General features: G+C 40.7%; 1 protein-coding gene across 1 annotated transcript in view; it reads right to left on the bottom strand.

Annotated features, from left to right (window-relative positions):
- The window catches only part of KLF3 (Kruppel like factor 3), a 184,375-nt gene that overhangs the window by 24,098 nt on the left and 135,000 nt on the right, over nucleotides 1-25,277 (bottom strand). Inside the window, exon 6 of the mRNA XM_044062142.1 lies at nucleotides 8,796-8,959. Within this exon, the coding sequence (XP_043918077.1) occupies nucleotides 8,796-8,959 (164 nt within the window). The remainder of the gene's footprint in view (nucleotides 1-8,795; nucleotides 8,960-25,277) is intronic.

Consider the following 25,277-nt stretch of genomic DNA (forward strand, 5'->3'; position numbering starts at 1 on the left):
GGTTGTCTCTATGGAATGATTATGTAGGTCAAAGAAATCCATGAGATTATCAGCTAACCTGACATGGTTGGCCTTTGAGGGTGTCTGTGGCCCAAGAGGTCAAAGCTGGGACAAGCCAATAAAAACCTTTATGTGTTTAGCCTTGGACCTGGTTTTGGATGTGTGTTGATGGGGACAGGCAGAGGCCTTACACAGGCAGTCACAGATTGCATCTGGTATGCTGATGTATCCTCCCTGCTACTCCAGTGAATTTTCTCCTCCACCTCTACAAGTCACAAATGGGAGTTGGAAACCTATGCCTGCCGAGCAGTTTCAGACCCATCCTAATCTAACTAGGCTTTAATGGATGTCAATAGGGCTCACTACATGGGGTAACACCACAGACCTCGGCCATGAATTCCATCATTCTAGAGGTTGTGAAGGTGCTTCTCCTCCTTCAAAAAATTCAAGCCTAAGGGAACAATCTGATAAAGAAACACTATTATCCAGCTCTCTAATGACCTCCGGACACTTCTCCATCCTCTTGTGGAGGAGAACAGCAGCAGAACCACTGGACCCTAAAGTGTGAAGAAGTCACTGATGCTCCTTTTCTAGCGGGATGGGACCTCAAACTTTATAGTCCTAGAATTAAAGTGTGTGCATTGGGAACATCTGGGAATGTTATGCTTTGGGGTCAGGCAAAATAAGCAAAGAAAGAGTAGAATCCCCAGTGAGGGTTCTGTTTTCCACACCGTGCACAAACATTAGTCTTAACAAACATAAAATGAAGTACAGTAAAAGTCGAAGAAAACATGAAATTCCTCAAAGGGACACTTAGGTTTAGATGGTCAAGCCCCAGCCCTCGCTTCAGACCAACCAATGTACTAGATGAAGGATGTCTGAGGCTCTGACAGTAAGAAAGAACTGAAGAAATTATGTCAGCTGAAGACCCTTTATCCACGGACATCTTGAAGTTGTAGAGGAGAGTATCTGCTGGGCCTAGGGAAGGGGGGAGTCTCTAGCATTCAGGCTGACAAAGGGCTTCCAGAGCAGGAAACGCCAAGTGTTACTGCTACAACATGGAAGCACGATAAACATCTACTTGTATCTTACAGATATACATGTGTACATGCATGTGTATGAGTCTCTCTCTCCATGTATTTATATAGTTGCCCTTCATAATCGCAAAATACTGAAATTTTGAATTTCAGTATTTCCCAACCTGAAAGGTGAATTTTTAAAATGTCGAAAGTGCATAATCGCAAATTCGAATATTTGAATTTGCGGTTATGGCTTTACGTTACATGGCGTGTACTGTTTGATTTGGATGTTGTTCGGTGTAGTGTATGGATTTACATGGGATCTAAGGTAAGTGAGTGTTTTGTAAGGGTTTTGGGTGGGAGTTTGAGTGTATGTGAGATTGTTTGTAAGTTGTATGTGTGGGTTAGGGTAGGAAGGTGAACGTATGAGTGTGTAATTGTTGGATGTGTTGGTGTTTTGTGATTGTTGGTGTTTGTCTATGTGTGATGTGTGTGTGTGATGTGTGTGTGTGTGTGTGTGTGTGTGTGTGTGTGTGTGTGTGTGTGTGTGTGTGTGGGGGACTGTGGAATGTCTGGGTGTGAGTGTACTGTCTTTTACTGGTTGTGCAATCTCGGAGTTAGTATATATTAGTAGGGGGATTTGCAAAGGGGCTTGCCCCCTGCTTATGTGTAGTGTAAGTATGTGGACGTGTAGTGTTTTGTTTTTGTGTGTTTATTTGTTTTATAGTGTGTGTGTTATGTGTGGTGTGGTGTATGCTATGTGTACGGAATTTGTACTTCCGGGATCGTGAAGGTTCGGTGTTTGAAGGTTTTGCCTTTATGGTCGCAAAATACTGAAATTTGAGATTTCAGTATTTCGAGATTCTAAAGGGGAACCATGTATATATATATATATATATATATATATTTATATATATATATATATATATATATATATATATATATATATATATATATATATATATATATATATGTGTGTGCGTGTGTGTACATGCATACATGTATGTGTGTACATATACATACATACATACACATATGTACACACACGCACGCACACACACACACACACACACACACACACACACACACACACACACACGCACACACGCACGCACACACGCACGCACACACGCACGCACGCGCACACACACACACACACACACACACACACACACGCACGCACACAATATTGGTCGATCTGCCAGAATGCTTCATCCTCTGATAGCCCCCAAATTAATACATTTCAGAACATTCTGTGGCTCTCAATTCACATGTGAGTGCCCATCCAGCTAAGGCATGAGGTCTGAATGGAGAGATAAGTAAGAAAGTAAAGGAAAGTATTACTGCTGAAACTGAATTCATCCTCAAGTCTTGGTGAGTACCTTCGGGAGGTGAACCCTGTTTTTCACAAAATTTCACCGAGATGACACTGATATATACACTGTATTTACACAGCATATATCATGGACAAAAGTAGGTTACAAATTAAAAAAGATAGCTGGATGCACAAGACCCAGAATAAAAAGTGCCCAATCCTGGTAGGCACACTGGTGCCAGGACTGGAAAAGATGACAGCGTAGAATCCTCAAAATACGGAAACATTCCTACAATACGGCCAGGCCAGGCCTAGAGGGAGGACAGCCCCCCTATTGTAGAAGAAAGCAGTAGTCCACAAAAATCATAAAAACTGATAGTCCAAAGAAGAGCCATAAAGATGATAAAGTGGACTACTGAGAATAAGATCAAAATTATGTATTGTTAATACTATGGAAAAAGTCCAGAATTTCCCAACACAAGATTTACAAAATGAATAAGAGAGAAATTAGAGGACAGAAAAATATTTCCCCAAGAAAAACTGTCACAAGCTTCAAATAAAAATGTGTATTCATTAATACAACATATATGTGAAAACAGTATATAGATCAAGAAACTTTGATCTGTTTAGAAAAAGAAGCATCTGAGGAAGTGAGAAAATATAAACAACACAACCAAGAGATTTTTGAAAAGTATAAAAAGAAATATGAACATGGGAAAGAAAGAGAGATTTGACATGGTGCAATATTTATGCAAAGGAGAAAGACAAATTAATCAATACAAATAAGGCAGCCCCAAAGATATTTGAAGAGAAATACAGGCAGAGGCATCCAGATATGGAAAATTGTACAATAAAAAAATAATATCACAAAGAAGGAATGTAGAAAAGAAGATCAGTAAAACAGAAGTTAAAAAATAAAGGTTGAAGCTATGGAGTACCTGCAAAGTGAAGGATTTGGTGTAGAAAGTCTAACACAGGTTAAATCACAGCATTATGGAGAGAGTCCCCAAAGTAAGGAGAAGCAGGAAGACATCTGAAGAAGAAATATGGATATGGGAAAGAAAAAGAAATTTAATATGGTATAATACTTATGCAAAGGAGAAAGCAAAACTAACAAATACAAAAATAATAGCACCAGATATTTGAAGAGAAATACAGGCAAAGGCATCCGGAATGGAAGACTTTACAATACAAAAAATAAGACAAAGAGGAAAAGTAGAAAAGGAGATTAGTAATGGAGAGGTTAAAGAAATAGAAACTGAGGTTATGGAGTACCTGTGAAGTGAAGGATTCAAGGTAGAAAATCTCATTCAGAAAGCACCACAACAGGATAGAGCAATGGATATCCAAATTAAGGGGAAACAAGTGGAATGGGAAGCAATTGGTCAGGTGCCATATGAAGATATTGTGGAGCCTTCCATAGGAAACCAGTATCAATTTTCATTTGAAGATGGACAGCAAGGGAAGGAGCAGTAAACTGTGGAAACTCAGATGCAGTCAATGTTGAAGAGTGATACCTAGGTCAGTAAGTTCCCGTATGACAGAACAACGGATTGCACAAGATGAAAGTGAAGAAAATGTACCACAGGAAGATGCTTTAGTACTTTCTATACAATGCCCGCAGGAAATAGAAAACAAAAAAATGTGCCCTCAGTTTAAAAGAAAATGAGCTAAGAGAAGACTTGCTTGATTTAATAGACATAGATAGATGTATTAAGATCAATGAAAGAAATAGACTGCAGAAGGTCAATAAAACTCAAAAAGTCTGAAGTCTGACAAAACAAATGAACACAGTAATTAGGACTGTCCATAGAGAACCATGTGGTATAACAGAAGTAGACAGGATATATTACTATACAGCTAAATTAATAACTGATAAAGTTCTACCACAAGAACACAAGGTAGGGAGGAAAAGGAAGGGGAGAAATCAAATACCATCATGGGAGTATTGAATAGAGAAAACTACAAAGCAATTAAGACAAGAAGTGTCACTGTTAGAAGAATATAGAAGAGGGAATGGATCAACAAAAATACTAAGAAAGACAACAGATGTGATAAAAGCAATGTGCAGTACTAGAACAGACCAGGACTAGAACAGACCAGGATCTATTATGCTCTATCACAAATAAACTAAAAATCTCAACACAGGCAGAAAAACTTAGAAGATACGCAGGCAAATATAAAGGAAAAGTACAAAATAAGCAATTTACTGATGACCCCAAAAACGTTTTATAGCAAACTGGGAAACAAGGTAAAAGGAATTGAATGACCACCAAAATAAGAAGAAATAGATACATTTTGGAGAAGTATCTATGAAGATTCTGTGGAACATAATAAAGATGCTACATGGATAGACATAGTAAAAGAAAGAATAAGAAGTTTAAAGGTACAGGACATGAAACGGGAAGAAGTAACAGCCAGAGAGATTGAAACAAAGTTAAGAAAAGCCTCTCATTGGAAAACCCCAAGCCCCAATGCAGTACCTACCTTTTGGTTAAAACTATTAACATCTTTGCATGAAGATTTAGCCGTAAGTAGGAACTATTTATATGCACACCCTGAACAGACACCAACCTGGTTAATGACAGTTAAGGAATGCTCCTACTTAAGAGTGAACCTGCAAGCTACCCTAAAAATTATAGACCAATAACTTGTCTTCTGACAATGTATAAACTATACACGGGAATTGATGTTGACAGAGTTTATAGTCATTTAGAAGAAAACTCAATTATGGCATTAGAAAAAAGGGCAATAAAAGAAAGTCATAAGGAACAAAGGAATATTTGTTGTTAAATAAGGTCATAGTGGAGAACTAAAGTGGAAGAATCTAAGTATGGCATGGATTGACTGCAAAAATCATTTGATAGTTATCACATTCATGGATAACAGAGTGCTTAAAAATTTATAAGTTACACCCAACACTGATCGACTACATCACAGCATCCATGAGTCAGACCACTTTGCAATTAAGCCATGACAAAGGACAAATTATTATCTCAGAGATAAAAATTCAAAGGGGGGTATTCTAGGGTGACTCTCTGTCACCGCTGCTATTCTGCCTTGCCCTTAACCTATTAAACTGTCTACTTAACAGCTTAGGCCATGGCTATAATTTGGCTCCTAGAAAACAACAAAGTGTAAAGACTTCTTATCTTTTCTTTGTCAATGATTTAAAACTCTATAGCTCATCAGATGAGGAACTGAAGGTACAACTGCAAGTTGTCAAAACTTTTCCAGATGATATAAGAATGTTACTTGGTTTTGATAAAAATGCAAAAACAACCTTTAAAAGTAGGAAAACTGCAGCACCAGGAAACCATCAGTTTGGGACAAGAATGTGATATAAAAAAGAACTTGACCAAGAGGAAGTGTATAAATATTTGGGAATTGATGAAGGATCAATAAAACATGAACAAATACAAATAAAACTTAGTAAAGACTACTTTAGAAGACTTAAATTAATCCTGAAAACAGTATTGACATCTAGGAAAAAAATCCAAGCTAGAAACCAATTTGCTCTTCCTGTCCTAACTTACAGTTTTGGAGTGACTGACCATCCCCAAAAAGTGTCGGACATATGAGATAGGAAAACAAGGAGGATGCTTCATGCTCACCAAATGATTTATAAAAATCAGTGCATACCAAGATTATATATTCTCCTTTCCGAAGGAGGGCTGGGCCTCCTTGAAACTGATTACATGTACAGATCTACAATCGTGGGACTCCACACGTATTTGCTGACCTCACAAGACCCAAATGTACTGAAAGTTTTGAAACATGAGGAGAATAAATCTAAGATGACTTCTCTACTTAATCTAGCAGAAGCATATAGGTGTCAAGCAGGAATGGAAATCAAACCAGAAGTAGACAAAATCAGGCAGCAACTGAATGTGCCAAAAAACAAAAGAAAGAATATAAGATGAAGGACCAGATGAGAAGGCAAGAAATATGGAAAATGCATAAATATAGTTGCAAATATAGAAAACTTCTGGAAGAACCTCATGTTGATCAGGAGTGAACACAGTGATGCGTAAAGAGAGGCGAATTCAAACCAAGAGATGAAAGGTTAATATTGGCAGCCCAAGATAGTAGGCTATGTACACGCTGGTTTACAAAGATCACTGAACATGTGGGAGAAACAGACAAATGTAGGTTTTGTAAAACCGAAATGGAAACAGCTTCACACCTCGTTGCCGGCTGTGACATACTAATGGCAGAAGGACTGTATACTAAAAGGCATGATAATGTGGCAAATCTGTTGCACTAGGGATTGTGCAAACATTACGGTACTGAAGTGGCTGAAAAACAGTGGAAACATGACCCACAAAGTATTATAGAAAATGATGAAGTTTACATCACATGGGATCACCCATTACCAACCGTTCAAAAGACAGATGCTACTAAACCGGATATAGTGGTCCATGAAAAGAAGACAAAAGTAGCAATGATCATTGAAATTGCCACACCCACTGACTACAGTGTCTTGCATACAGAGAGACACAAAGTCATAAAATATCAGGATCTGTAGGCAGAAACAAGAGCAGTGTGGAAGAAAGACACCCAAACAGTTCCAAAAGTAGTAGGAACAATGGGTCTTATAACAAAGATCTACAACTGTACTTAGATATGTTACCAATACATGTAACCCAGTACGAACTGCAGAAGGAGTCACTAAGGGGCACACTGCGGGTGCTGCGAACAGCATTTTTGGCTGGCATCATCAAAGACTGAAACAATACCAATTTCATGGACTTTAATCGTACTTTGACTTAGGAATGGGGTCCATTCCTGTCATGGTATTAGAAACACAAAAGACTTGGAGAAATTAACTAAGGCATATTTTGATATATGCTGGAAAAGAAAGGAGTACTTGGACTGTAAGTTTCCTAGTTTTACCACCATGTATGAAGTGAGGACACTGTGCCCTACAACAGAAAACCAGAAGAATAAAAAATATACCTGCTCAACTTGTAGGGAAATTCATTCAGATGTGTTAGATGGAAAAGATCTTCACACAGGACAGCTGCAGGAGGGTAATAAGCACCACCCCTAGAAGAACCCCACAAGGAGCTGATAAGGTGAGTACACATGTGTGACACCTAACTTTGTATGCCTTCTACAGTAGCAGGTGTTGGAAAGAATCCAAAGCAATAAGAAAATGCAAACCAATTTGGAAGGTCAGAGACAAAATTTGAAATGATGAGGTGCCCAGGTTTGGCTTCTCAAATAATGATTCAAGCAATAATGCCTCTAAAAAGTGTTAACTGGCAACCAAGTAGTCATAGTACAGATGTACACATAGTACAGATGTACACATAGGACACATTTTAAAGCAAGCACTGGCAGCAACCACATGCTAAGTGCAGTGATTCCCGATTGCAGCATTTTTTTCATCAGCTGCTTAAGTGCCTAATTGCAAAAGACAATATAGCTGGCATTCCATCTGGAAAATGGCTGCTTAGTCACTGTAAGTCCTGAAGTAAAAGATGACAAACAACTAGTCTGTATTGATAATGTATACACATTTTCCAGTTAAAAACTGAGATGGCAATGTATATTCCAGATAAGAACAGCTCTTCCTCTTGGATTCTGACCTGGAAATAAAACAGGGGACTGAATGGCCATTTAAAGATAGTTCTGACACTACTTTTGTAAGGAACGGTAGACAATTTCTAAAAGAAACTGGACCCTTGTAAAAATAAAATAGTGTTCTTGCATATAGGGATCTGCACCTCAGAGATCATACTGGCTAAGGTGATGTTAAACAAAAAAAAGTATTTTCCAAAAGAAAAACTAAAAGTAAATAAACAAGTTGTTTATGTGGATGCCAGGCAATCCCGTTACTAAGACGTTCAGTTCCTAAAAGTGGCAAGAAGAGTACTTGAAAGGCAGGTGAAGATGCAGATACAATTTAATAACTGTTTAGGCAGACAGCATAGGACCATGCAAAATCATAATGCACAGTAATATCTGAGATACACGCTCTCACTGTGGAATACTTTAATGAAACTGCTTAGACAGCCAAATCCAGGCCATACTACCTGTGATCTACAAAGTCATAATGTACAATGACTCCAGAGAAACTCACCATCTCTATGGAATAACTGAGATAAAAGTCATGTAAGTGCCTAAAATGCATTAGGATCACCTAAAGGCTAATTAATGAGGTGATATAGGTTCCACTTCTGCCCAGCTGGAGAACATCTTGACCTGCATCATAACTTTGGGAAGTAGAAAAACCAATCACCTGAAGAAAACCCAAATGGCCAAGAGAAAAGAAAATTTCCATCCAGACAATATCCAGATAACAGAATCATGCTTTGCAGACAAAAGGCAGCAGCACTAACCACTATTTCACTGTATTATATACACATGTGCCCTGGTGCTTCCTAAGTATACCACAAAACTGTACTTTTACAGCTCGAATGCTATAGTGACATTAATAAAAATGTAAGCAATACCTGTGTGTGTTCTTCGGTGTGCTTTCAGGTGGGAACTCTTTGTGTAAACCTTATTACAGCCATCATAGTCACATCTGTGTATCCTTCTTTTTCTTTGTGTATCTGGTGATTCAGGTGGTAGAGGACGTTTTACAGGAGGAACGATGACTGAAGGAGTGTGGCATCTGCAATACAAAATGTAAAAAGTAAACAAAGCACAGAACCACAGCAAAGTTTTGCTGCTGTGTTAAAATTATAGCGGATACCTAAACATTTACAGCCTGATATTACAGCCTCTAATGGCTCAAATGAAAATGTACCATATAGTTATACGTCATCAGGACCACTCAGTAGATGAAAACTTTAAGGCTGCCTGGGACACACCTACCTCCCAGCATACATCCTTCATCCCTCACTCTCCTGTTCTTCAGTTATAGCACAGATCAAAGAGCAGAAGAAAGGTAAGGAGAGAAAGCAGAGCTCCAGAAGAGGATAGTGCGAAAGGTAGACGACAGAGAGAGAATATGTTACCAAAGACAGATTTTCTTACAGATCTATTATACAGCTAGTATATAACTGTTGGATCTGATAAGAGTTCCCTCCTCAGTAACCTTTAGAACAAAGCCTCTATCTAATCCTCATAGGTGACCACTACTGTGCAAATATTCCACGGATGACAGCTCTCCCAAAAGACCTACACCTTAAAATAATGTCACACTTATAGGTACCGCTCAAACATGTTTAAGGAAAATAAAATTATGGTTGCAGAAATGCCACTGATGGTGGTACTGCACAAAAGAAGCATCAGATGCAGCTAATAAAATCTAGTGGAATCTGAAGGAAAAAGAAGAGGCTTTCCATTCCATGTTTGCTGTGATAAAATTCAATGCAGTTAGCTAACCACCTGGGAAAGTGAATGTTCTTAGTCCACTTTAATTGAGCAACAGATATAAACAACTGGCATCATTTGTGGAAGGATCTGGCTCTACCCACATAAAATCTAATCTATCTGCAGAAATCTACGCAATATAAAAGGTATTCACAAAAGTTAAGATTGGTCCGACAGGTTTACTGTACTGTTCACATTTGACTCTGTAGCAACTTTTGGTATGATTGACAGATTTGTTCTAACTGCCACCCTATCCTGAAAGACAATTATGTAGCAGGCTTGACCAAAAGATATTCATTCACATACTCTATTGGCAAAAGTGATGGTTACCACAGAGATTGCTTTCCAAAACAGTAACTTCATAAATGCAGAAGCAACAGGTTCAAACTGTAGCTCAGTAAACTTCTGAAGCATAGAATGAATGTTACAAATGGGGACAGGATCTCAAATGTGGGGCCTGTAGTAGGAGATACCATGAAAGAAGGTCTGACACACACTGTAAGAGAGGCAAGGGAAGCAAAGTGCAGACCAGAATGAAAGTTGGACATGGTTGCCAAATGGCACAGATTTCAGAAAGATAAAAAGGCGCTAAGGGAATAATTGCTGTACAGGGGGTCCAGACCTTTGATGGTCACCCAGACAGAAATTTAGGCCCATCTGTCTTAACCTTTTTTTTTTCCTTCTTTTTTTGGGTAGATGGCCCATGGGAGGAAAAATTGATGGATACTCTCTTTTGACAGAAAGCAGCATCTCTAATTGTCAAAAAAATTAGGAAAAACAGGCTGTCATTTTAAGGCTGTAAATGTCTAAGGTAGACAAGGACGAGAGGATAACAATGGTGAGAGTTCTAAATTCGAGTCTTGAAAGAGGAAACCAGGATTTTCTGGGCTTGAAGGGACCAATCAGAATGGCACTGACTCTAAGGAGTTTGAATTTCTGGATGACTCTTGTTATCAGAGGAAATGGGGGAACAGTGTGAAGTCCATTTGTATGTCAGGATATTCATGGTCTGGCCACCACAAGAAGAATGGATTAGAGAGAAGCAGGACACTTGACATCTGATGGAAAAGCAAAGAAATTATACAATGGAGTGCCCTAGAGGTGAAACATTCTTCTTCTTAGTGAGAGACCCACAGCCATTCAAAAGACATCAAGAGACAATGGCTGAGTCTATTCATTAGGTTTCTTGACTTCCTCTGGGAGGTGGGCTGCTAAATAAAAAAATGAGACTTGACGGTTCACTGCCACTCTGTCAGTCTCCCAGAAAGAGGGTGGGAATGCATCTCTCCCTGCCTGCTGATATACCACACAACAGCCATGCTGTTTGACTGAATGGAAATAATTCCCTACAGTAGACAAGTCATGAAAGACAACATTGACACCACAACCACTCTCATTTGAAGGCAAAGGAGTGCAGGTGAAGAGCCGGATGTAACAAGACATCTTGAATGATCTGCTCTTTGTACAGTCTCCCACTCTCAATCTAGGGCATACACATCTATGGTAACTGCAAACTGAGGTGTCAGAGATGAAATGGGCTCCATGACTATAAGTTGGAGAGGTCCACCTACCACTGCAGGTGCATTCGATAGACTAACCAAGGCAACTACCTACAACGGTTAACATCTTGTCCTGGTGCTGGAAAACTTGCCATACTGTCATGTCTAAGTATACCCCATGAAGGTAACAGACTGCATTAGAAGTAAATGATGTCTTATGAGGTTCTTGATTACTCCAAAAGAAAAAAAAAAAGTTTGAGATCAGACTCCTTCCTGTGCACTACTTCCAGCTGAGATGGAGCAATGAGGAGCCTGTCACCTAGATATGGGAAAATTTAGTTCCCAGCAGATCTTGGTGAGCTGCTACTACTACCATGCATTTGATGTACTTAGGGTGGGGATGAGACAGAAAGGTAAAATCCTGAACTGGGACTGTAGCCCAAAAGCAGAGAAACCTCCTTGACTGTTCAGCAATTTTGATGTGGTTGTAGGTGTCTTGGAATACCAAACAGCACATCCTGTTTCTTTCTGATAGACAAAAGAAAACAAAAAGACCGATTGCACTGTGACCATCCAAAGGGTTTCCTTTGGAATAAAGACATTTACTCTGCTGACATCTAGAAATGGCTTGAAGTCATTTTTCTTCTATGACAGCAAAAATAATTTGGAATCATATCCTAAGTTTCACTGGTGTGGTGCAAACTCTAAGAGCCTCTTTTACAAGTTACTTTAAGACCTGGTTCATTAGTGCATGTTTTGATGAGGTGGGATTCCAACAATGGAAGTGATGGGATTGGGGAAGGGAAATGGGAGAGAAACAGTAATCTAAAACCTCTGGATATTATCTCTCGTACCCATGTATCCCAAAAAATAACCATGAAGGGAGTATCAATCCCACTCTATGAGAGATGGCCAGACAAGGACTCAGGATTGTTGCTCTCTGACCTTGGGCTGATTGCGGCCTCTTGGTGAGTGTCAAGTATCTAACCTTTGAGTCCATGACCTAGATGGGAACCAGACTGAGGAGACCGTCTTTTTCCCGGCACTCTCCTGTTGACTTTGTTACTGTTTGCTACTCTGATATTACAAGTGGCACTGGCTCTCCTGCATTCTGTTAACAGTATGCTCTAGAAAGTGAAATCTTACACCTTAGTAGTAAGGGTCTGGACCTACTCCTTTGTGTTCTTAAAGTGCTGAGAATCATTTTGTTCAAACAATAGATGACCTGTGAAAGAGAAATCTAAGAATGTCACCCTCATGTCCTCATCAAATTCAGTCACAGTGGGGAATATCATTATAAAGAACTGCTGGGTCCTGCTGCCAAGCTTGCAGATGGCTATGCCCTCATTCTCACCTGGTTTACTGTGACCACTGTACTCACCCCAGCTAAATTGCACTATCTCCAAACTCACTCAGCTAAATGCAGACATTCAATACACAATACATTAGAAAAAGATTCAGTAACAATGCTTAGGTTACTAATTATGTGCTGCTTTACTATGCCTGGAACAAGTTATTTTGGTACTGTTTTCATGTGTCTGGCCATTTAGTATGGTTCCCTAAAACAAGCAGCTAATGGTTCTGTGGAATGTAAGGAGAGGATACTTACCATGAGCAGGAAGGGGAATTTGTTTTAATTTGCTGGAGACTGCTCCCAGTTTGGAGCAGTGACTGCAGTCTGCAGTTTGCAAAGAAGATCTTAAACAAAGGCTGCTAGCATCAAAACTGTCTTAATGTTTACTGTTATTTTGTGTTGTACATTTATTAAATTAACAATGCTGTTCTCAGCAAGGGTGAATATATGCTGACCTCAACAGGGGACACAGCTGACAGATGGAAAGAACATTTTGAGAACTCCCGAATCCATGGGATATGCCCTAATCTGAGAAAGGTGTGCCATAAACAACTGATGGGATTTGTATAGTTCACTACATAAGGTCACTGTGGTGATTAAACAGTTCCAGTGTAGCAAGAATGGGGAGCAGACATGACCTAGCCAGAAATGCTGAAGGAGAGGGACATTGTTGTTTAATTATTGATTGCCTATTCCTTGGAAATGTAAGTCTGGACCGGGAAATAGGGATGGCGTTTCTATTTCAAAATACAGGGGACAGAAGAGAGTATTACAATTACAGACAACACACTCTCATTAGACTCTCTAAAAACGTATATGCCAGGGTGCTGGAATAGAAAGGAGACTACTTTTGCTAGTCAAATCTCTTGCTCATAAGAAACAACATGGGTTCTCTGCTGACCATGGAACTGTGCAGCAACCCTTTGCCTTTAAACACACACCACAGGGCTCATGGGGGGTTTGCCAGTCCTGTATACCTTTGTTTTGTGGACCTGGAGACAGTACAATCGTTTACCCTGGAAGCAGAACCAGGACCTAGGGCCACTGTTGCATGTTACCTAGTCCCTGTTTGGGAAGGCTAGCTTCAAGCCTTGAAGTCTGACTACGTGAAACTTCACATAAACAGTGTAATGACTGAATATGTTTACATCTTACATCAAAATTTGGAAGACCCTCAATTTTCACTCCATTTTCCTGGGAACAAGGAAAATACAGCAGAGTGAAACCTGCTGCTCTGTTCCCTGGAAGAAAAGTCATTACATCATCCTGACTGGTACCCTGACTACATAACCAGCTCCTCCTAAATGTTGACTGGCCTGCCTGAAAAGGATGAGCTGGGACAGGCCTGAACAACTCCAGAATACAGCCTCTTCTGAAAATTCCCTGAACAGAGCAGTCCCTCTTGATGGCCCTTCAGGGTAGGGGGATAGCTCAAGGAAGCATTCTTTAATGACCAACGCCTAAAGACAGCAGGAGTTAACTAAGTAAACCCTCTCAACAGACTCTGTTGGAAAATGACTGGACAGTAACTCTTAACAGTCTTTGTTTGAGGAAGGCTGAAGAGCAGCATGGTGGTGTAAGGATTCAACAGGTATCGTGTGGCATTCTCTCTTTCTTCTTCTTCTTCCTTTAAAAATGAAATAGTATACAAAACAAACTAAGGAATGATTATACATGCCCTTACTGACTTACAGAAATTCTCCTGTGGAAGCTTACTTAAAAGGATATCAGTCACAAATGAAACATCATGTATTGTTCTTCACAAAAAGAGACAGGCTAAGTCATGCTACTCTGCAGAGTCATGCACTGGAGATTGTTGTCCTGACTTCACAACCACCACATTGGAGGTACAGTGGGGTATCTGGAACCTTGTCAAAGACAAAGCATTAAAATCTTTCTCCACAGCTTCTCACTCTTCTGAGTCAGGAAACGCCACATATCAAGCAAGCATTTAAAACCCACAGCCGTATTGATACATCTACCAAACCTGACCATAGCTTCTGATACCTCAGAAAAAAATTACACAAAAAGCTGCACTGAGATGCCAGTGAGAAGTCCAATTCAAATTCAATAGCAGCTGTTAGAATGACATGCCTCTTCTGATGCAAAACAACCAATTACATAACACCTTAGGTAATATAAACAGTACTAAACTAACTACATACAGGTTCATAGGTTCATAGGTGGGTACTAGGCTATCTGCCGGAAGGCATTTATAAGCCTAGCCAGAATGTGTTGGCTTTCGCCGTCCCCTTAGATTAGTTCCCTGTGCCTCTGTCCAGCAGAGCCATTAAAGTGATCCCCAAGGTAAACTTTGTTTCCCATCCACTCGTCAAGGTTTCTTTTGAAGAATGTTAGTGAGGAGCACTGCCTAATGTAGATTGGGATCTTGTTCCAAAGCATGGAAAGTCTCTGGGACAGGAATATATCCCTCCAGCACGTCATATTTATTGTTGTGGTGAAGTTTAGATCCCTAGAGCATGTGGCTCGAGGGGATAAGGTTTTTAGGTGGAGCATGTCCATCAATTCTGTCAGGCAGAGATCACCTCTGAGTAGGCGGTATGCAACGAGTACAACTGGAGTTTCTTCAGTTGAGCTGCATAGAGCATATGTTTGAGGTCACTGATCCTCTTTGTGAGGTATTTCTGTGGTCTTTCCAGCTGTTGCAGGTGTCTTGTAAGGTACATCCCAAATGGGGCATTGTACTCTGATGGGTCTGATGAGTGATGAGTAGAGGGGCACAATGACCTCTTTTGATCTGGATGCGAACCCTTTTGTGAGTAGGTGGGCCACGTAGAAGGATTTTCTAACCACTTCGGCAATGTGATTATCAAAGGTGAGATTATTATCTACTTGGATCCCCAGATCCCTTATTACGTCTTCCGTATTTAGGGGACTGCCACCTATGTGGTAGTTTGTGGGTACTTTGTTTTTTCCGAAGGGGATGACTATGCACCTTTTGGCATTTAGCTTGAGGCCATGATTTTGACACCAGGTATCCGTCTCAGTGAGACCCTTTTGGAGGATGTTTGTCCCAGCCAGAGAGTCAATTATAGCCCCTAGTTTGCAGTCGTCTGCGAACTTGGTCAGCCATAGTCCTCCTGTGCTTGCCTATACCTCTGAGAAGTATATGCCGAACAGGAGGGGTCCTAGGACTGGGCCCTGGGGAACACCACTTGTAACCGGTTTAGAGACGGACCTAGCTCCCGCAACTGTCACCATGTGGGTTCTGTCCGTGAGCCAGTTGGCAACCCATCTTGTGACGTAGGGGTTGATATAATCAAACAATTTATCTAAAAATAAACCCCACAAAGTATATGAAATGAAGAAAGCAGTGTCTTCAGTAGATAAGTTTATGGATAAGTTTAGAGGGTAACAGACATTGGAATCTTGACACAGACATGGCATTGTGGGGAGGCGATGTTTTGAGAAACTAAATACACTTTCTAATCCTTAGAAAACAATAGTATGACACTGCATTAACCTGTAAATATTCAAGACAATGTATTTAACAATGCTCTTTAAGCTATATGATTTGCAAAAAAAGAATTTGTGCTTAACACCTGAACATGCTGTCTTTGGCACTGATGATCCACACCTCTAATGTGCTTTAGCAACTGGAAAAGCACAGAGTAAAAACAGCTAATATAACCAGGCATATGCAATGCAGCAGCTACCGAGACCTCAGAGGTTCCTTACAAAAATACAAGGCATAACAAACCTGCCTTATGTAGAGCGCCTTAAAACCTTTTTCCTCTACTCAGTCTACTATAGATTGCTAAGGGGTGATCTAAGCCTGGCTTAAAAGGCATCCACAAACCCCTCACTTCTGAATCTGCTACATATTCATAAGTCAAAGATGACCAGAAATACAAGGGATCTCAATTTTGTCTGTGACTTAGAACAAATTGGAAGGACAGATATCTATCACAAAGACTGCCCCTCCTATGGAACAGGCTTCCCATCTATGTAAACCTGAGTCTGTTTGTTACCCAGTTTAAGCATAACATACACCAGTGGATGGGAACCCATGCCCCTTTCTCTCAATGTGCTATTCAGATACAGGACATCATTATTCTTTTGAGAAATCTTGGCTAGGCTTAGAAAGCCCCCCCCCCCCATGTTGTTAGCCTAGTAACAATCAATGAATCTAAAGTTATGAGTTCAATACAGCTTTGTCTCACATTATAGTGCAACTATACTGGCAAAATACTGCACTGCCTAACAGAAAGTAATTATATAAATACTCAAAACCACAAAGGTTTCATACTTTGGTGATATGAAAGTGAAGGTCTAGGAAGCAAGCTCAACTAGATTCTCCACTTTCCTCCTTTCTTCTGGATGAAAAGCCCTTAGTGATGGTGTGTCACATAGAAGGATTTCTTGACTGCTGTGGCGATGAGGTTATTGAAGGTGAGACCACTGTCCACCTGTGTCCCTAAGTCTCTTATCACACTTTTGGTGTTTAGTGTACTGCCACCTATGTGGTAATTCACATATACATGTTTTTTCCCAAAGGGGATAACTGTACATTTCTTGGCATTGAGCTTCAGCCCATGGCTATGTCACCAAGCATCTGTTTCTGTAAGGCCCTTTTGTAGGGGGATGAATAGTGGAACTGGTCTCAGATAGTTCCTTTTTAGTGGCCACCACCACGACCATGGCACCAACTGCTACACCTTTTGTAAGGAAAGGCTTGTCCGAAGGGGCAGTAATATATTTATTAGGCCTTCTAGGAGTAGGTTCTATGGAGTCTGGAGTCTCCCAATCCTTCTGAGAGATTAAGTCAATAAGCTCATCGGAAGGAAGGGTCACCCAAGAGGTGGAAGGGCAAGACCTGAAAGCCTTCAGGTATACCGACTCCTCAACTGAAGGGGTTGTGGATTGCCAGTCACCTCTGTTTTAACATTTCCAGGATATCTGTGATGGAAATATCTTCAGGAGGCAACCTAGGGGACCCTTCTGCATTACTGAGGTCAGTATCAGATGCAACTGACTCTTCTGGGGAGTCCAGATGCTTCCTCTTGCAAGTCCTCTGGGACTTCCTCAGTGGGGTAATCTGGGGAAGTTTTAGAAGGGGGGAAGGTCTCTTGCTGGACGTCCTGAGGCCTGGGGTCTTTGTGGTTCTATGGAAGTGATATGAGTAGGTGAAGTCACCATCCCAGAAGTGGAAGGAAGATCCTGGAGAGAATGTGCCTGAGACTGGGATGTAGTCATTACCCTCCTCATAACGTCAAAGGCACCACACCCCTGATTTGAAGAAATTCCTGGATCTAACAAAAAGTAGTCTGAGCTGAGGGAATCTCCATCACAGAGGACAGACACTCTGAGGCAGAGGTACGATTCGAACTAACCCACGCTGAATGTCCAAGAGGCAGGGTCAAATCTGATGAGATCCGAACTGGCTCTTCGGGTCCAGCTGGGGAGTGTTGGCTCCTAGAGATCTCCCGCTCCGACAGAGCAGAAGAACTCAGGGCAGACATCAGATCCGAGGAACCTTTGGGCCTGGAATCTGAGACGGACACCAGTTGGACATCTGAATCTTCTGGCTCCAAAACCAGAGGATGGATTGGAGGAGGAAAAGGTTCTGATGGAGAGGACTTTGTGGGATCCAGTGCCTTTGGGGTAAGATCCAGTAATAACTTGGCCAAAGCCAGTGTCTTCAGAAGACTCTGCACTACCCCTATCCACATCATCTGACAAGATCCTGGTAGATAAGGTAGGATATGTGGATTTTGTCAAAAATGGTGATCAGAGGTGAGAAGATATAGGCTCCAATGATGGAGAATGGTTTTGAAGTCTAAACTCAGTGGGAGCCAAACAGGTCGGAGCAGAAGGTTCAGGTTGCACTGAAGACCTCTCGAATCCAGAAGCTACTGGCTGCTCCAAAGAATCTGTAGGAGCAGTCAGTTTAAGACCTTTCTATCTCAGCTCTGAGGATGATTTTGGAGTCGAGGAAGGTCGCTTTAGAGTTTTGTCCGACTTATCTGATGATTTAGAGAACTCTGGAAAAATAGCCTCAGAAATGGAGTTTTAAGTAAACCTTTCAATATACGCTTATTTTTATGCTCTGTAAGAGCTCTTTGGTTGAAGCCATGGCAAATGGAGCCTGATTCTTGTAGATGTAAAGGCCCCAAGCAATACATACAAAAAGTGTGTGCATCACTTAGAGGCATCTTTTTGCCACATTGTTCACATTTTTTAAACCTTAAGGGTTTCCCATCCTGTTTTTGAGACATATTACATAAAATAAATTTAAGCTACAGAAATAGAAAGAGAAAATAATGTGTGCACACACACGCGCGTGCACACATACACACACACACACACACACACACACACACACACACACACACACACACACACACAAACACAAACACGAATGCCCTCTAACTAAAACAGACATTAACTAGACTGAGAAAATAAAGTTTTTTTTTTTTTTTGTAATTGTAGAGTTAGAAGTTAAATAATGGCCTCCAACTTAAACAGACACTGGAAAGGGAGAGGAACAACACTCACACAGGCAAACAAAACGTCCTCTAACTTAAACGGACGTTGGAAGGGGAAAGCTTAGAAGAGGGAACAATACTCGCACAGCCAAAAAAAAGTCCTCTAACTTAAAAGAACGTAAAGAAAGGTAAGGAAATTGCTAACTAATTAACAGAAGAAAAACTAAGTAGAAAATACAAATACTATATAAACAGAGCTTCCTTGAATGACCATGTCTTTTGCTGAGTGTCAAATGAGATCTGAGGGTTTAGGGAATTGCAATATGGGTAAGGAGGAATGCTCATATACTTTGCTGAAGGCCTCGAGCTTTTGAAAAAGGCCAAGATGGATCCGATGGATCGGATCCAACCCCACAAGTGAAAATAAAGGCTAGACTGACAACATCACATCCCTAAATACACAACAAACTGTTTTTTTTTTCCTCCCCCACAACCTCTACAATAACTAGAAGGAAGAAGAACTGTAGGGAAATTTACGACATTACAAAATGTGCTACTCACTAACAGCATGTTAACTTAAGAGAGAGAAAAAAGATTTTTGATGCTTTCATAAAAACATTTGTCAACAGACAAGTCGATGTCTATAAGCTGGAAAAATTAAACAATGCGGTATTCAAATCAATTGCATGCTCCCAGGAGATGGTGCTCCCTAGTCTTTTCTGCCTTGCTTCAAGGAGAAAATCCAGGGTAATACCATGTTCTCAGTGATGACAAACAGCTTGATCTCCAAGATGCACTTCACAAGATTCACTTGAAAGACCAATGTGAATAGTTGAGGAAACAGACAAACTACAACCCAAGTAGTATGCAATACCACTGAATGCCCCTGGAATATGAACTGCCATCAGACAGATTCCATGGTAAACAATCCACAGTCAGACACAAATTTTTCCCTTGGAAGGGGTGTGAGTGCATCTTGCCATGTTTTTTTACATCACATACTGTTTGTCTAAAACCTATTAAGAGACATATTTTAACTCTTTGTCTGCAGTTTGGACAGCAGCAAAACCACTGTCATTTGAAACAGGTTTTTCGGCATATCTGCTCCTCAGAGATCCTCTTTGCCTGAACTGCTGAAGGTTTCAAAGTAGTATTCCCAGCCTACCATTAAAGAATTTGTCATTAGAACTTGGAATAGATTTGGTGCCAGAAGGGTACACCCCTTAAAACTGATGAGGATAAACTTACACTCCAGAGCATGATGAAAGGTGTGTAACAACAGCCTGGAGCTCCACGAGTGTGATGGCTCTGTAACCACCAGCATCCTACAATGACTGGACCACCCTCATATGGAGAAGCAGAACATACTAAATTGCAACCGAAAAGCAGGCCACGGTCTCTTACTTACACAGAGGACATGCACAACTGAGCGCTTACTTCCATCTTGATGAAATCCAGTGTGTCATAAATACAGATGAAATATAGCAGATTTCTCCTGTTCCATGGTAATGTCCAGGACCTGCAAGCATGACACTAAAAAAACGGCAGCCCAAGCCAAGATGTTTTGTGAGTCAAGCATGGTGCAACAGTTATCTACATAAGAGATTACCTACCAGAAGAGAACTCTTCTCCAAGCCCTCTGCCACAACAGCTAAAACCATGATGAAGACTCTGGAGGCAGATGAAAGGTTAAAAACCAGCACCCTATATTACAAGTTATGTACATCCAATGAAAAGCTTAGCACCCTCCTTTGAGGTTCGCCGGACAATGACGTGCCAAAGTGTGTCTATCACATCCGCAGACACCATTCAGACTGAACAGAAGAAAAGAGCTTGTTGCTTGGAAAGCCATTACGCAGAACTTAGAAATCTTTGGATCAAAAGGACAACATTAACCTATTTTATTAATGATGAGTAAGCGGTGGAAATAAAATCTAATCACTCCTACAGAAGAAAGAGGCATCAAGACCCTTTTAAGCACAATAGTCTGGTAGTGTTCCTGAAAATCCTTGGAGACTGACTGACTGGGGAGATCTCAGGTACACTACCACATGGCCATTTGAGACTAATGTCCAGAAACTGTCTGTCCTAATAGTCCAAAAAGTATCAGCTAACCCTTAGAAATGGACTCCTACAGGCAGCCCTGGATGGTAGGCAGGAATATTGTAAATTCTCTGCAAAGCTTGCCTTTTAGAAGACTTTATGAATGACCTCACACAGGGCAATGTTGTCTAATGCTTAGGTAGTCTTCTCTGCTTGCAAGAAGCTCCCCTCCACTTCAGGACTGGATTAGCCTAAAGAAAGAAAAGGGAGCAGCGGCACCATTCTAAAGATTCTCCACAGTAGTCAATGATTCTTTCCTCCTTTGCAATTCCTAAACCATATCTTTAGAAACTTTATTATAAAAATGGCTTAACTCTGGGATAGACATCAAGAATGGTCAGATGCAGCACCATCTGGGATATATTCATGCACAGCGTTGCTCTTCTAGCCACAGCAATCACCCTGTCTACAGCTTAAGAGTTTTCACCAGGTGGCTAAGTGGCAAGGTGTTGTGGTCTCTGGGGCCTTTATTGGACCAAAAACATCACTACTGAGTTTGCCCTCAGATGCTTATACAGCACGACATGTCACTTAGATGAGGATGTCTACAGCTATGTGCCGTGCCTTTTTAGAGGAGATGACTGGCCAGTGGATGGGAGTTTTCATTCTAATAAAATACCATCTTTAAAGAAATAATCCAGAGGCAGGAAGATTCTGAGCTCTTTATTATTCTTTTCAGGATACTGGCTCCATCTTTTTTATGGGGAGGAGGAAGAGATGCCAAAGGTCAATCAAAAAAAGCATCATAAGTTTGAGGGCTACAAAGAGGCAAAAGTAATCCAAATCAGCAAAAGAGATGGGGCAAGTCACTATCCTTGGTCTTCTTAGAGACACAGACCTTAGTCACATATGAACCCCCCCCCCCCCCAGCCTAGATAATCCGAAAGAGGAGAGAGAGGAATATCCACATAGAACTAAATGTGACTGAAGCAGGCCTGCACACATTTTGTGCCTCACATGACAATAGCAACACACTTAAGTGCTCAGGTGGATCACAGACCTGAAGCAATACAGGAAGTATTACTCAAAGGCAGGGAAGGGTCCTGAATTGGTATAAAATTGTACTCATTAAAGGAGCATCCCTTTACCCGTTTGGTCATGCCACACAGTCAAACAATCAATGTAGATCCAAAATAACTGAAACAACCACCGCTGCATGCATGGGAAGGGTGAATGGAGCCTCCTCAACTCTCAGAGGTGTTATCTTAAAACTCAGAACAATGGAGCAAAAACAGCAGACTTCACAGGCCTGAATGCACCATCTGAAGAAATGCTACATGAGTTGTGACTTGCTACACTGAAGTCAGCATACAGCCATGTACCTGAGCACAGAAAGTGTGCTGCACAGACAATGAGGCTAGCTCCTAAAAGTGGTTGCTGAGGCACCACTTCTACTTCCTTCTAAGACATCAACTAAAAATGGGTGCGAGCTCAAGCCCTTGCTAGACAACGGTAGCTCACAAATGGTGAAAGATGGAGGCCTATAAAATGGTGCACATCAGCTGCACAGACAATGAGGCTAGCTCCTGAAAGTGGTTGCTGAGGCACCACTTCTACTTCCTTCTAAGACATCAACTAAACATGGGTGTGAGCTCAAGCCCTTGCTAGACAACGGTGGCTCACAAATGGTGAAAGATGGAGGCCTATACAATGGTGCACATCAGTACAGAAGGCTTTAGCTAGTACCTGGCCTCTTTCTCTCTTCCTTTTCTTCTCTCTGACTGGGAACTCTGTGTAGAACTCTACTGTTGATCCATACACTAGCTTCCTCTGATCTACGAACGTCTGTTTCTGTATGCAACAAATGTAACGTCGCAAAATGCTGGCACTTCTGGCATACCAACATGCATCTCTCTCTGAACATGAATGTAGGGTTATTAAGCTCTGGCACTTCATGTATGTCTGCATGCTTCTCCCTTCACATTAACCAAATACAGGGTTGCAAAGCTCCAACATTTCTGGTATACCTGCAAGATTCTCATTCTTCTCTCTCTCTCTCTCTGCCTTTCTCACTGCCTGGAACAAATGCAAGGTTGAGAAACTCTGACATTTCAATTATGTCTGCATATTTCACATATGTATGAAAGAAATGCACTTTGATGAAGCAGCAGGACTTCAAGCATGCCTGCATCTTGTGTACACATACCACTCACTACAGACAACTCTTGTCCTGATTAATGGCCCAGTGACCTCAGCAACACTTAGTTTTATGTTTCTTAGCACTGAACACAGAAACTTGCCTATAAAGCATATTAAGCTCAAATACGGACTGTACAAGCAAGGTGTCAGGCTTGTCAGCAAGGCACTAAAGAGCAACACTTATGTGAGAATAACTAATATGTAACTACAAGGTAACTACAAGGTTGCAGTATTCTGGGGAGTTCTCCATTCTGTATGATGCAGCAACCTTGGAGTTATGCTCACAAACACACATACATGTAAAAAATATATAATATAATATATATGGGTGTACTGAGATCGACATATGTTTAGCCGACAAAATTTTACTGACTAAACTGATGATCAGCAGGATCTTGGAGTTAATATGGGGACATGCCCCCTACAAAAAAAAATATATGTTTTCATCTTTTATCTTTTGTAAAGTTTTGCATGTGCCGAGACTATAAAGTGGTGCATATCATGACAGTGTTTGAAAAGTCGACCTTTCACTGTCAACATTACAAATGTTGGGATTTGGGAGTTTCTATTAATATCAATGCACATACACGCACGCACACACAGACACACACACACACGCACACACACACACACACACACACACACACACACACACACACACACACACACACACACACACACACCACAGTACATCAAACCCACCAATGGGGGGGTGGCACCAGTGATTTTGGTTCGATGAACAGCCATTCGCTGTAATAAGAATTTGACAAACTAATATAGCCCCCATGTACATACATGTGTGTGTGTGTATATATATATATATATATATATATATATATATATATATATATATATATATATATATATATATATATATATATATATATACATATATATTTATATATGGGATCCATTTAAGTGATCGAAGTTTCAGAACTTCAAATTTCATATGGCCTTTTGAAATCATATGATCGAAGTTTTAAAATTTCGAACACTTAAACGGAGATCTCCACACAGCACGGAACGGGAATATTCCCTTTTCCTTGCTATAGGGCAATCTCGGAATTAGTATATTTTAATAGCATGGAGTGTGTGGGGGGCAGGGGGCTTTACCCCCCTGCATAAATGTGTATTAATTTTTTTTTTTTTTGAATGTTAGAAGTTTTAAAACTTTGATAATATGGTCCCGGCCATAATGACATTCGAAGTCTTGAAATTTCGATCATTCAAAGTAGACCCATATGTATGTATATGTATATATATATATATATATATATACATATATATATATATATATATATATATATATATATATATATATATAGATATATATATATATATATATATGCATACATGTATACACACACACACACACACACACACACACAGGGGGTAGGACCATGTATTACCTCTCATCCCCCCACGGAGGCCATCAAGACAGCTTTCTCCAGTGAATTCATGACCTCTAAAAAACGACACTTCAGAAGCATTTACTACACAGGACTGGAACTGGCTAGGAGAGACACAGTGAGAGAGAGAGACAGACAAATGTGCAAAGGTGTGTAAACAGAGAGTGGAGCAAAAAAAAGAAGTTATGTATTCACCATAACGTTCCGTGTGTGTTGTCTAACTCGCCAGGTTTCTGGCTCTCTTATATGGAAATGCAGTGAAAAGCAGTCCAAAAGGAACAGTGCTAAGCATGTTTTGTTTGTTTGTGTCTTTCAGCTTTTCCTGGTTAGGGGTCGTCACAGCGGAACTCCGGTCCGCTAATGATTGGCAGTAGAGTTTTACATGCTAGCTTGCCGGGCCTAACGCACAACCTTCAACGATGGAACGCCCGTTCATGCATGTCGCCACACAGAAGACGCTCTAACTGAGAATCGAATGGGCAACGTCTGTGAGGCGACAATGCTACCGCAGCACCACCACCGCAGCTATAACAGTGCTATGTATCGACAAAAATATGCTGTACATCTGATTTTCAGAATGATGAATTCAAAAGCCAGCACTATCCACACCAATCATCAACACACTGAAAGCATACTGCTCTCGCAATCAATACTTTAAACA

The sequence above is a fragment of the Protopterus annectens genome, chromosome 2.part1 (genome assembly GCF_019279795.1).
Source record: "Protopterus annectens isolate FY-2018-M chromosome 2.part1, PAN1.0, whole genome shotgun sequence".
NCBI lineage: Eukaryota > Metazoa > Chordata > Ceratodontiformes > Protopteridae > Protopterus > Protopterus annectens.